Source organism: Colletotrichum acutatum (assembly GCF_030867785.1).
Source record: "Colletotrichum acutatum strain CBS 112980 chromosome Unknown BDZ83scaffold_33, whole genome shotgun sequence".
In the NCBI taxonomy this organism is placed as follows: Eukaryota; Fungi; Ascomycota; class Sordariomycetes; order Glomerellales; family Glomerellaceae; genus Colletotrichum; species Colletotrichum acutatum.
In genome coordinates, this window is record NW_026849027.1 from 340,982 (window position 1) to 353,838 (window position 12,857).

At 52.5% G+C, this 12,857-nt stretch overlaps 6 protein-coding genes across 6 annotated transcripts; 5 read left to right on the top strand and 1 right to left on the bottom strand.

Moving 5' to 3' along the window:
* Positions 1–15: 15 nt before the first annotated feature.
* Positions 16–1,312, top strand: BDZ83DRAFT_668695 (RTA1 like protein-domain-containing protein). Its single transcript, XM_060511107.1, has 3 exons — positions 16–372; positions 442–690; positions 781–1,312. Exons 1-3 carry the CDS (start codon positions 195–197, stop codon positions 1,248–1,250), a joined length of 897 nt encoding a protein of 298 aa, XP_060366445.1. The 5' UTR covers positions 16–194; the 3' UTR covers positions 1,251–1,312.
* An 859-nt stretch (positions 1,313–2,171) lies between these two features.
* BDZ83DRAFT_750986 (FAD-dependent monooxygenase) lies at positions 2,172–4,030 on the top strand (the record flags this gene model as incomplete). Its single annotated transcript, XM_060513989.1, has 2 exons — positions 2,172–2,641; positions 2,695–4,030. The coding sequence occupies 2 exons, from the start codon at positions 2,172–2,174 to the stop codon at positions 4,028–4,030; spliced, it is 1,806 nt and encodes a 601-aa protein (XP_060366446.1).
* A 753-nt stretch (positions 4,031–4,783) lies between these two features.
* Positions 4,784–5,293, top strand: BDZ83DRAFT_750987 (uncharacterized protein; the record flags this gene model as incomplete). The annotated part of the gene is made up of 1 exon (XM_060513990.1): positions 4,784–5,293. One exon carries the CDS (start codon positions 4,784–4,786, stop codon positions 5,291–5,293), a length of 510 nt encoding a protein of 169 aa, XP_060366447.1.
* A 208-nt stretch (positions 5,294–5,501) lies between these two features.
* On the bottom strand, positions 5,502–7,117 carry BDZ83DRAFT_574669 (amino acid permease; the record flags this gene model as incomplete). Its single annotated transcript, XM_060504731.1, has 2 exons — positions 5,502–6,907; positions 6,973–7,117. 2 exons carry the CDS (start codon positions 7,115–7,117, stop codon positions 5,502–5,504), a joined length of 1,551 nt encoding a protein of 516 aa, XP_060366448.1.
* A 3,214-nt stretch (positions 7,118–10,331) lies between these two features.
* On the top strand, positions 10,332–11,321 carry BDZ83DRAFT_574812 (putative metal-dependent hydrolase; the record flags this gene model as incomplete). The annotated part of the gene is made up of 1 exon (XM_060504745.1): positions 10,332–11,321. The coding sequence occupies one exon, from the start codon at positions 10,332–10,334 to the stop codon at positions 11,319–11,321; it is 990 nt and encodes a 329-aa protein (XP_060366449.1).
* A 487-nt stretch (positions 11,322–11,808) lies between these two features.
* BDZ83DRAFT_574606 (6-phosphogluconate dehydrogenase) lies at positions 11,809–12,845 on the top strand (the record flags this gene model as incomplete). The annotated part of the gene is made up of 2 exons (XM_060504726.1): positions 11,809–11,924; positions 12,002–12,845. 2 exons carry the CDS (start codon positions 11,809–11,811, stop codon positions 12,843–12,845), a joined length of 960 nt encoding a protein of 319 aa, XP_060366450.1.
* Between the last annotated feature and the right edge of the window lie 12 nt (positions 12,846–12,857).

The window sequence follows — 12,857 nt, forward strand, 5'->3', positions numbered from 1 at the left end:
GCAGCCAATGGTACGACAGAGAAGTGATTCTGGAAGCCATCAAGGAACACTTACTGAGATGCTCACGAAGAAAGCGCTGAAAAGATGCTTAAAAGACAACCGTGAGGCCATGTCTTTACTTGATAGGTAGTCAGTATACTGGCCCTCTCTGCCATCTCTACCTACTCTGTATTGTATCCCTGCCGTCTTTTACAATGCTCGCCACTCTCCAACCAAGAGCCGATTCCGGCTTTAAACTGTACTACTATGATCCTTCTTTTGCTGCAGCGGTTCTGTTTGCATTACTATTTGGAGGCTTATCCATTCGCCACTTGATTTTATTGATCAAGACGCGAACTTGGTGCTTCATTCCTTTCTTTGTGGGATGCCTCTGTGAGTAATTTTGTTGGAGACGAAGGCTCGCCCTCTACATGATCGCTACTGACACATTATTGTATTCAGTCGAAACTCTGGGTTACGCTGCGAGGAGCTATTCTGCAAAGCAAACCCCCGATTGGACTTTGATGCCATATGTAGGACAAAGCATGCTCATCCTCTTAGGCCCGGCTTTCTATGCCGCCTCAATTTACATGGTGCTTGGTCGCCTGGTCACCAACCTCGACGCAAACTCGTACTCCCTCATCCGAGTCAAATGGTTGACGAAATTCTTTCTCATGGGTGACATTCTGTCCATCTTCGGGCAAGGTGGAGGTGCGTGTCTCATGTTTGCAATTCTCGGTCTCTTCATGAGCCTCAGAATCATCAGGTTCTTGTGAAAGGAGAGCTAACTTTCAGTCTTAGGTGGTGGTCTCCTTGCAACTGCGAAATCCGAATCATCCCAAAACATGGGTAACAACGTCATTCTCCTCGGCCTAGGAATACAAGTCGTCTTCTTCGGCTTCTTCATGATTGTCACAACCGTCTTCCAAATTCGAATCACCTTGAGACCGACAACGAAATCGTTGCATACACAGATTCCTTGGCAGAAGTTCATATGGGTTCTCTATTTTTCGAGTTTGCTCATCATGGTTCGCTCCATCTTTCGCATGGTAGAATATGCGCAGGGTCACAACGGCAGCTTGATTCAGAAGGAGATATACGTTTATGTGCTGGATGCGCTTCTCATGACCGTGGTTTCGATAGTCTTCTCGGTGTTTCATCCCAGCATAGTACTGGAGGACCATGGGAACTTGAAGGAAGACGAAGATTTTCCATTGAATGGGGCCCATAGCTATCCCCTGTATGGTCACGGGAATATTAGCCATGCCTAACATGAGATCGCGAGCTAATAACATCAGCAGAATCTTCGCATTGCAAAGCCTCTTATAGTCAGAATTGATCATATTGAAACGTCACAATATCTCGCAACGTTTGCTCGCGTTCTACTTTTATGACTTGTGCAAGACCTTGCGCGTCGCCATGAATCCTGGTGAATGACAAAGATGAGATATCTTTAGCAATTTAGCATTGTAATATCTCAATTTGACGGCAATCAATCGCATATCATCAAATACTAAACGCAGTAGTCTTTAATTTGCTATCGCTACACGAGAAATCAGGTGATGAGATCCGGCATGCTAGTCAGAAATTTGGTAGCTCTTGGGTTACGATCATCAGAGTGATGCCCAGCTGTCAGTCGCATGTTGGTGTTCGATCTGCAATCTTGGGAACTTCGATGCTCTGGACGAGATGAGTTTCCCTGATGGAGCGTAAAATGGGCCTGCGGGAACGCGGGTTCGGCATCTTGTCTACCCCTGCTACCTCTGCATTGACTCAATTAGCCACGCTGCCATGGGCTCAAAAGGGGCAGAGCCAGGGCGAGCAACTCGGTGTTCAATCCAGCTATTTCAGGTTGAAGCTTGTTCCCTCGATGATGTTCGATACGCGGTCAACACTGAGACCCACGATGGATACAGAGACGACGCGTAACATTATTCGTTGCCCATGAGGGATGGTCATCGGAGTCGCCGACAACATGTAGCCATTTTCTAGCTAAGGTGCTCACACATTGAACTATCGTTATACGTGTATCAGGCTCAATCAGACATCAAATGGCACTACAGACTTCACCGGTAGGCTGTCGCTCTTCTCAAAGCGCCTTAGATAGTAAGCTAAGTACATAATGTAGCAAGCCTGCCACCATCATCCAAGTTAAGTCGATGTGACAACCAAGTCAAGAAAAAACGCCCATCATGTTCATTCGCTACTTGCCCATAACCTTACTCTTATCGAGCATCGTCTCGGCTGACTCAATTTGCAAAGCCACGCCGTACGACACGACTTGGCCGAGGGATAGCGACTGGACTGCCTTGAACCAGTCTGTTGGGGGCACCTTGATCAAGACCCGACCCGTTGCGTCTTCTTGCTATGATGGAAACCCCTTTTCGTCCGCTTTGACCTGCGACACTGTTGACGTCGGCTTGTCCTCATCCGCATTCCATGCAGCCCTTCCGGAATCCATCGACTATCCATTCTGGGCCAACAACTCCTGTGTACCTCCGAGCGACTACGCATACAAGAACGATGGATGTAAACTTGGAGGCTTGCCAGAGTTCATCCTCAATGCCACGACTGCCGAACAGGTCGCAACAGCTGTGAAGTGGGCTAGCGCGCGAAACATCCGCATTATTGCTAAAGGAACCGGGCACGACCTGAATGGAAGGTGCGTGCAAAGTACTTACCTAACTGTCATTGAGGGAACTAACAGCCTCGTAGATCCAGTGGCGCGTATTCGCTGTCGATTTGGACTCATCAGCTTCGAAGCATCAAGCTAGACAGGCGGTGGCCACGACCGTCGACGAACATAACAGAGAAGGTCGCTATTCTTGGAAGCGGAAACAATTGGGGGCGCGCTTTGGAGGCAACTGCCGCGACCGGAAGAATACTTGTCAGCGGACAGGTTAAGACAGTTGGTCTCGGTGGCTTCATCGGCGGCGGTGGCCATGGCCCTCTTTCGAGCCACTACGGCCTCGCCGCTGACCAGGTCCTGCAGGCCACAGTGGTCACGACAGCCGGAGACATTCTGGTGGCAAATGAGGCACAGAACCAAGACTTGTTGTGGGCTATTCGAGGCGGTGGACCGGGTCTCTATGGGATCGTCACGGAGTTCGTCCTTCGCACACACCCTATCCCAAGCAACGTGGTCCAGACAACTTTGTCCCTGAGCATGACTGGAAACGACACTGGATCATCTGCCGCCGCATCTTGGGACGCCATGGCATTACTCTCCAGCGCCCTCCCAGATCTGATGGACGCTGGCGTAGCAGGCTTTGGCAACGCAGCAACATTGAATGTTTCGCCAAAGTCTTCCAGCGGCGTTATTCAGGGGATCGGAGCAACTTTTACTTTCTTCGGCTACAACACCACAGCGAGCGATCTCGTTTCCCTTCTGAATCCGATTCGAGCTCGCATTTTGCAAAGTGAGAATGGCACTCTCTCGGTGGTAATCGCGGAGCCGACAGTCTTTCCTACGTACCTCTCGTTCGTCGACGCCCTCAACGGTCCTGCAACTCCAGTGGCGCAGATCAGTCTCATCTCAAGCCGCCTGCTCGGCCGCAGCGAGCTGACTGAGATTCCCCTTGAGAAACTTCGAGCCCATTTGCAAGAGATCACCAAGTCTCAGGTGGAAGGAGGTACTGCTGCACTGGTGTATGGGCTTCAGGGCGGACTGGGACCCCGTCAGGTTGAGGCGAGCATGCGAGGCGCTGTGACCCCTGCTTGGAGAAGCGCCTACATCCACCTCATCAGCTCTGGGACGTATATCAATACGACGAACACTACACCACAAGATGCTTTGGTGACTGCTGCGGCTTGGGCTGAAGAGAACAAGGAAGCCGTGTGGCGGAAGTGGGCGCCGGGAACGGGCGCGTACATCAACGAAGCCAATCCATTCAACAGCAACTTCCAAGAGGACTTTTATGGTGGCAACTATGATCGCTTGCTTGAGATTAAAGATAAGTACGATCCCACGGCCAGCCTTTACATCCGGTCAGGAGTCGGAAGTCACAAATGGGACTACAACTCGACGACTGGTAAACTCTGTCATAAGTAGCCTGGGTGCATGATTACATGAGAACTAGCATGAATCGTATGTATGGATCTTGCTTGTTGAGTCTCTGGAGGCCCCTCGATGTATATATTTTTGTACTGCTTTCTGCTTCATTCGAACTACATGGTCAGGTCGGGCTGTGATTCTACCAGCAACACCTCGAGATCGCAAGTTCGCAACCTCTGTAAGATAGAATTATAAATCAAAGCATTTTCGCTGGATTAAACCCGATCTATGTACGAGAAGCATATAATCATTCTCTGACCTTCTTTGTATTTATGACGGCTCTCCAGAGAGTCGTCTACCTATCTACCTTGAAGCTTGCCACATCGTGTACCCAACTTCAAGTCAGTGAGGTAAAGTCAAGCTGGATTAATTTCTATTGAGCATTGCCGTTGACGAGGTACGTGCCTTAGGTAATGATCGGATAAGGTCGTTGGGGGGGAAGGTTCGGTCTTCCCCACACAGTGACCTGCAGCTGCCACCTGTAACCAGTGAACTGTTTCCCCACTTGGCAAGAACCCCGCCGCTTCCCGCGTCCCGCGCTGCAGGACCGGACTTTACTCCTGCCTTCAGGTCTGACCTCGAGCTTGAGCGTAACCTGCCATCCTTGTCGCTCTCAGTCTCCTCAACTTCCCCATGTCATCTTCTCCTCTTTAACCTCGTCAACATCATTATCACCAGCCGTCCTCGAGCCGACTCGAAGCAAGCTAGATACAACGCCTCACCCTACTGATCCGCGCAACCATCTATACAATGTCTCCCCAACCCAACCCGCTTCGCAACATCCAGACGTCGACCGTCTTCCTCAACACGGCCCTCGCCGGCCTGAACTTAGGCCTCTCCTTCTTCGTCGTACCCCGTCTCCTTGAGTCGCCGACTCCCCTCATGCTACGACAGTGGTCCAACATGTTCAAGCGGACCAGTCGGGTCTTTCCGCTACCGACCCTCTTCTGCGCATTGAGCTACTGGTACATGGCCTATGCCGTGCGCCACCTCCCCAGCAAATCGAAGCTACTGGCCGCTGCCGGTGCTCTTTGCTTTTCAATGGCCCCCTGGACTGGCTTATTCATGGTTAGCATCAACAAGAAGCTGTCCAAGAAAGCAGAGGAAACCAAGGATATGGGCATCATGGCCATTGGCCTGACCCAGGATGAGGAGGAGGGGGCCAAATCTCTCGTGGATCAATGGGGCTTGTACAATCTTGGAAGAGGCATTGCCATCGGTCTTGGTGGTGCTGTTGGTCTTTACAGTATCGTTTCTTGATCTAGCTGCGGTTCCCCAAAGTCAACTCGGCATCCTTGTGTCCGGTGGTTATCTGCTCAAAACGGAGCTTCTCATCAATCACTTTGAATCATCGCTACGCTGCATATTTTGAACTCATGGGTATCATCATTACAACTCTTCTACTAATGTTACATCAGATTACTTTATAATCTCCGTCCTTGCTCATTCAAATCGTCACCCGTCGTTTTTATGATTGCGATCGCAGAGTGCCGCTCGTAACATCAGCATCGATGGCCTTCAGGGGCATCGTGCGGTTGAAAATCTTGTGACCGACCAGGAGGACGATGAACAGGAGGACACTGACGTAGGCAGTGAAGAAGTCACTGGTGCTCCACTCGATGAAGACGGCAAATCCATTGGTCAGAATAATGAGGACGTTGAAGAACAGACCGTACCAAGAAAGGTAAGGTTGAAGTGGCGCAAGGTAAGGCAGGCTGCTACGCGGAATGTTCTGGGCCTTGAGGGCGGCCATGAAGCGCAGATGGCAGATGTTGATGCACGACCAGCTGATAAAGCCAGCGACGGCAGTAACGTTCAAGAGCCAGTCAAAGACAACACCACCGTTGGATGACAGGTTCATGTACGCGAGCAAACCGACGGCAGAGGTAGTGGCAACTGCAAAGTAGGGAGTTCCGAACCTGTTGGTGTAGGTCATGAACTGAGGTGCGCACCTCTCGTTGGCGAGCGAAACGAGAATGCGGGAGCCAGAGTAGACATTGGAGTTGGCGGCGGAGAGAACGGCAGTCAGGAGCACGGCGTTGATGATGTCGGGGAGAACCTTGACACCGGCCAAGTTGGCAGCGATAACCAAGGGTGACGCGGAGGCATCCTGAGAGTCGAGCAGAAGCGATGGGTTGTCGGACGGCACAATGATGCCGACGAAGAAGATGGTCGCCACGAACAAGCTGAAGATGCCCCAGAATGTCCAGCGGACGGCGCTAGGAACGCTCTTCTCGGGGTTCTTGGTCTCACCAGCACCAATACCAACCAACTCGGAGCCCTGGAAACTGAAGCCGGCGGTGATCAAGACGGACCAGAAACCGATGAACTTGCCAACGGAACCCTCGACAATGGACTCGTTGAACGCACCCGGGCTCACCCAGTACTGGAAGCCCAGGTATCCCTGCTGGCCAACGCCGGCGTTGATGCAAATGGCGAAGATGATGAAGCCGACAATGGTAACGACCTTGATACTGGCAAACCACATCTCAACCTCACCAAAGATGCGAATGGGCATGAAGTTGAGAGCGGTGAAGACAACCCAAAAGACACTGATGAAGATGGCAATGCTCAAGCTGTCGTTCCAGTATTGGATAATGACACCAGCTGCAGTCAACTCGAGAGCGAAGGTGATGGACCAGCTGAACCAGTACATCCAGCCCATGGCGAAGCCGAGAGTGGGGTCGATGAATCGGGAGGCGTAAGAGGTGAAGGCACCGGGGACGGGGATGTAGGTGGCCATCTCGCAAAGGGCCGTCATGACGGAGTAGACGATGGAGCCGATGAAGATGAAGGCGATCAGGCAACCGACAGGGCCGGATGTCGCGATGGCCTTACCGCTACCGAGGAAGAGACCAGTACCGATAGTACCGCCTGCGACGATGTGTCAGAACAACCGCGATCCTTGCACGAGGCGAGACTCGATCAAAGTGACATACCGATGGCAATGAACTGCAGGTGACGACTGTTGAGGTCTCGCTGAAGACCACCCGTCTCGCCGTTCTCCAAATCGGTCTTGGAGGCATTGGTGGGAGTGACCTCGCCCTCACTGGTTTGAGGAGTCTTTTCCTTGGAGCCGAACATGGTGATGGTTATGTTTGGCTTGGTGAATCAAAGTCGGCACCGGGGACGTTTCGTTCACGGACTAGAGCGACGAGTCTCGTCGACCGCGGCCAAAAGCAATGAGCACACTCGAAAGGATTGAGGGGACGAAGGAAGCCTGTTGATTCGCTTCTCCAGAAATCACCGGACGCATGTGCAAACGAAAACCTGGGGGGACAACAGGAGATGTGCCGCCCCGAATGAAAAGCTCATGGCATGATTAAATACAATACGGGCCTTCTCTTACCCAACAGGTTCCACTCCGCGTCGACTCATCGCGACCGGTAACGGTGGCCATGGATGGAAAAATCTCGAGCAGTGGACCGCGCTGGCGGCTGGACACTCGCACGTACAAACAGCCAGACATACAAAGATACAAAGGCCTCGCTCGAGACCCTCTCCTTGGCTTCGCTCGTTGCGGGTTGGCCGATGGAGACGCGATGGTCTCACACTCCAATGCTCCATGACGCCCTGGTAGTGCGATTCGAGAGTCGGCCGGCCACGGGTAACAACGGCGTTGTCCAGGGGGTTTGCCTGTCGACCAAGAGCAATGTGGGAAATGGAGCGTGGAGATCAGCAGCTGTAGCAAGCAAGCAGGCAATGACATGCCATTCCGCTGCACGGCACGTCGACGCCCTCGCCGCCGCCTGCAGTTCGTCCGATCGGCCGGCATAAGCGTGTCAATTCTCATGGCTGGCTGCCCAGTCACCAAAAGGATCAAAGCCTGCGAGTCCTCCCACGCCGCCGCCCTCGCGCCACCCGATTCCCACCGAGCTAAGACCGAGCCCCTTCGTCTTTCTTCTCAATTTTCCCTGGAAAATCTCCGATTTTTCTCTCCGCATGGCCAATCATGACGGTGCAATACCTGCAGAGTCACGGCACCCGCAAGCTCTGCCCAGCCGCTGGGCGGGTAGAATTTTTCTCGAACATTTTTCTCACCACCATTGTCCATTTTCAGCTAGAGATATCAAGCTTCTTCCAACCGATCCTATTGATGAGCTTGTCGGTCTTTGCCAAGTTTGTCTCGACTCTGGGCAGTCTGATTCTCACATCTCTCCAGCTCGGACATGTCCCCTCAAACGATCGGTGTACCCCGGCCGGTGGGTGACACTTTGCAGCACCGCGGTCTCCCGCAGCCGACCGCCATTGTCGTCACCAAGAGGGCACTGCACTACCTATGTTCTGTCGTTGTCAGCCCTACGACGCCCAACAAGCCTTGTACGCCGTGCCTTGGAGTGACAATACAGCAGACCAGACCGCGCTAAGCTGAGGAACGAAAAGGTGACTCGCAGGATTTCGTTCCTTGGTCTGCCTCATTTGGCGTTCCCGCTCGGCTCCAATAAGTCTGGCGATGGACCGCGGGCGCGGCGTTCTGGCGACTAGCGAGGCGAGGATATTTGCCCCAAGCTCCCATCCCAACTCATCCCATCCCCAAGCTCGAAAATTTCTTCTCCCTAGTTTTCATTACGTCTTTTTGTGGAAACATTTGCAGAATTTTTCTCACGATCGGAGCGGGCCGTCGAGACAGTCGAGATTTGATGCTGAAAGCTCAGAGATAATGCGTTTTCTTGTGTCAATTCAGTGAGCAAACTGCATGTCACTGCTTTCTGATTCGAGCTTTGGTGGCTTGTTCTTTCTCGCTCGACTTGCGACCATCGTCTTCGTTCGGGGTCCCCATCCCATGACTGCATGCCATCCGGGAAGTGGTGCCGGCTTGCCGCTCAATGCTCGGAGATGAGAATTTCGTAGACAGCAGTTCCGGTTCCGTGTCGGCTTACGATTAGTTTCGTTTACCCGGCGCTCGCTTTTTCCCTCTTTGATTGTTGGAGGCCGCCCGACTCATTCTGGATGCGAAGATTGCTTCCGCTGACGGCACTCGATGCCGGATGAAACATAAGAGCCGGATCCGAACCCGGCTTTGATTCTCCGACCCCGTTCAACCAACATCCCTTGCAAAGTTGCTCATGGGAATTCCTACCGATGTTGTTGCTAAACAATGCTGTCTCGTGTCCACGTGCAATGAAAATGTCATTGTTCGATTGACTTGATCAAGCTATACGGCCTTTTCGTTTTGCAGTCTTGATGTATGAATATATACGTACCGCGTTGCCCCAGTAGTGGCTAAGATTGCAGTGAAATCCCTGAGCGCAATCCTTTGCCGGACTCGTAGGGAACAGAACACCCTCTGGGTGGGTTAAAAATGCAGTGATGCATCGCAGCTCATGTGACACCCGCTCTACCTTACGATCGACAGATGCATGAGGCCTATTCCGTTGGTTCGAAGCCCTAATAAGACACCGACTTTGTCATTCAGCGTATCAATCTGCCCTCAGGCATACAATGTCATCGGGCAGAATCAAATTTAAGCCGGCCAGCAATCTATTCCCACGTGTTTTCCATACCGCATCAAATGGCAGATCGCGGGCAGCGTCGGCCGAGTCGGGATAAAAATCGGGTGCTATTGATCCCTGAAAGCGCATTGTGTATTTTTTGGGGAGCTGCACCCATCCAAATCTATGTGTAGATGTCTACACTCACTCGCTCAACTTTTGCATTTCACGCCTTTCAGGACGTTGTTATTTGCAGTGAAGACGGGGTTGGGCTGCGTAATGCTTTCATTGGCCCCCGGCAAGATCGTAGCGTCGGCATCGCTGGCGAGACTCCCTTTGCGGGAGCTAAAGTTGCAGTGAAGAAACTTTCGTCATCAAGACTATGAGTCTATGATTGGTGTCTTTCGATCCAGGCGTCTGACATTGGGTTGCCTCCGTTGAAGATGAAGATGCAGTGAACTTGTAGGATTCCGACAGTCCTGTCCAACGTATCTCATCTTCGTTTCTTGGTGATCCCAAACAGTGACGGAGTCCGCAGCCAGCCTGGTGCCGCGCCTTGTCAGAAACTACCACATTGAAGCCAGGTTCCAAAGTTGGTGTGCTTGCTCGGCACTTGCACTTTCGTCCCATGAGCTGCCTGCTGCACTCAACCACATTGTATTGAGTTCAGTCTACGTTGGTTGACACCGAGCGCTTTGCTGCGTTCCGCTATTTCTCCTCTCTTGAAAGACGTCACCGGTAGCGGATGTGTAGTATATGTACGAAATAGCATAAGCGCAGCATCGATGCACTCACTATAGCCTCTGCAATCATACACCCAGACACATCAAGGATACACGTATTGTAAGCATTGAACATTAATCAACATGGCAAATCTCATCGCGCTCGAAGAACACTATGTTTCTCCCCTACTCGATGCCAAGAAAGGCGGGGGCCCCAGACCCGACACATTCGGGCCCGTCATAGTGGAAAAGCTGGGGGACATTGGCCCAGCACGTCTCCGTGATATGGCCGACAACTCGGTTGCCATGACGGTCCTCTCTCACTCACCAATTCACCCCGATCCCGAAACCTGCAAAGCCATTAATGATGATTTACATTCCAAGATCATTCACCATCCGGCCGAGTACGCCGCCTTTGCAGTCTTGCCGATGCACGAACCTGCCGCGGCCGCCGCTGAGCTCCGGCGCTGCGTCCAGGATCTAGGCTTCGTAGGCACACTCACGGGAAACCACCTCGATGACGGCAACTTCTTTGATACACCCGACTTCTACCCTCTCTGGGAGACTGCACAAAAGCTAGACGTACCATTTTATCTCCACCCAACCTTCCCATCCGAGGAAGAATCCAAAGTCAACTTTCAAGGGCCCTACGACCCCGAGATCGCAAAGGCGCTGGGGAGCTGGGGGTGGGGCTGGCACTCCCGAACAGGTCTCCACTTCCTCCGCCTCTTCGCCGCCGGCGTATTCGACAGGTTCCCGAACCTCAAGATCATCCTTGGCCACATGGGTGAGATGCTTCCCTTCATGCTCGATCGCATTATCGGGATGTCTACGAGGTGGCCGGCACCCGGGGGCGGGGAGCGAAAGCGCGGGCTGAGACAGGTATGGGATGAGAATGTGTGGATTACGACGAGCGGCATGTTTTCGCTGGCGCCGATGGCGTGTCTATTGCAGGAGACAAAGGCTGAGAGGGTCATGTTCAGTGTTGATTATCCGTTTGCTGGGAATGGCGCTGGGAAGGAGTTTATGGACAAGCTGAAGGGGAGCGTGCTTGTAAGTGAGGATGAGTGGGAGGGGATTGCGTGGAAGAATGCCAAGGGGCTTTTGAGGTTGAAGTTTGAACCAAAGGGTTGATTACAGGTATTCATCGTCAAAAGAATTCGAAAACAGCTTTGCGGCTTGGTCCGGACTACGAGCAGACTGAAGTTGATTAACTCTACTAACGCTAGAATACAGACGCTGCCGATTAGTGTACTCAATGTACACTGATGCAGCCACTTTGTGATTAAAAAGATTGTTGACCATGGGCCTGGCAATCTCATAATGAGAGCTTCAAGTTTCAAGGAGAAGTGAGAAATGCACGTGAGGAGGCTCACATTAATGGGTTGTATGTGACTGACGATGGCATCTGAGGCGATTGCTATGCTGGGTGTCTCGGTAACTATTCCCGAGCTAGGTACACTCCTCCGATCGGCGAGAGTTGCCGGGTGCACGCCGCGAAACTCTGCTCAATCATCATCATCAAACTTGCGAGCCCTCAACAGCTTGAAACCATTGAATGTGTTACTTTCAATCGAGTGTCTACTCCATTTCATTGTAGCACACGGTACTGCTCTTCACCATGACGCTCTCACTGCCAAAGATCGGGATCCTCTCCATCGGAGACATGGGGATGGGCATCGCCAAATTGCTTGTCTCCAAAGGCTTCTCGGTCGCCACAAATGGTCATGGTAGGAGGTGAGAACGAATCCAAGTTTAGTTCTAGAAAAGAACAATATTTCAGTCACCTACTTACCTTGCTTACACAACGGCAGCCGGGCAACAATTGCTAGAGCCCGCAGCGCCAGCGTAGAGGTCCTAAGCTCTGACGTTCACCTTGTTGAGTCGCGACGGTTCATCCTCTCAGTTGCGCCACCGCGAGACGCGCTCAGCATCGCCCGACGCATCATCGACGCTGCCGCGTCGATGAAACTAGAAAAACCGCTCTATTTCACCGACCTCAATGCCGTCTCGCCAGCTACCTGCAAGCAAATGAGCCAAATGTTCAAAGAGGCCAACAGTCCCGTCCGCTTCGTCGATGGCTGCATCATTGGCGGGCCGCCGAAGCTCAAGTCCAATAGCGCAGCGGATCAATGGTACGTCCCAAGCATGCCGGCATCCGGACAATATCCCATCAGCGAAGCATCCCCGGAGCTCGCAGAGGTATTGAACATGCGCCACATCTCACCCAAGGTCGGCGCAGCCAGCGGACTGAAGATGTGCTTCGCGACGACAACCAAGGGTTTTATGGGCCTAGCAATCCAAGCGTTCACCACAGCATCCAAGCTTGGTGTCGTGGATGAGCTGCGCAAGGAGATGAGCGAGGCCGCGCCGGGCTTGCTCGATTTCGCTGAAAAGTCAGTCCCGCTTGTGCCGCCCAAGTCCTACCGGTGGGTGCGGGAGATGGAGGAGATTTCTGATACCCATCGCTCGGAGGGCGGCTTTGAGGCTGAGAATGATGTGTTCCTCGGCATGGCGGAGTTGTATCAGGCCATGGCGGATGATCCCGTCCTAGGTGCCGAGAAGGTTGGGGAGAGGAAACGGGGGACGACGATCGACGATCTGGCTGCTGCGCTGGGGGACGGCTTGGCCACCAGAAAGCAAGATAAGTCTGATTGAAGTTTAGTGTAT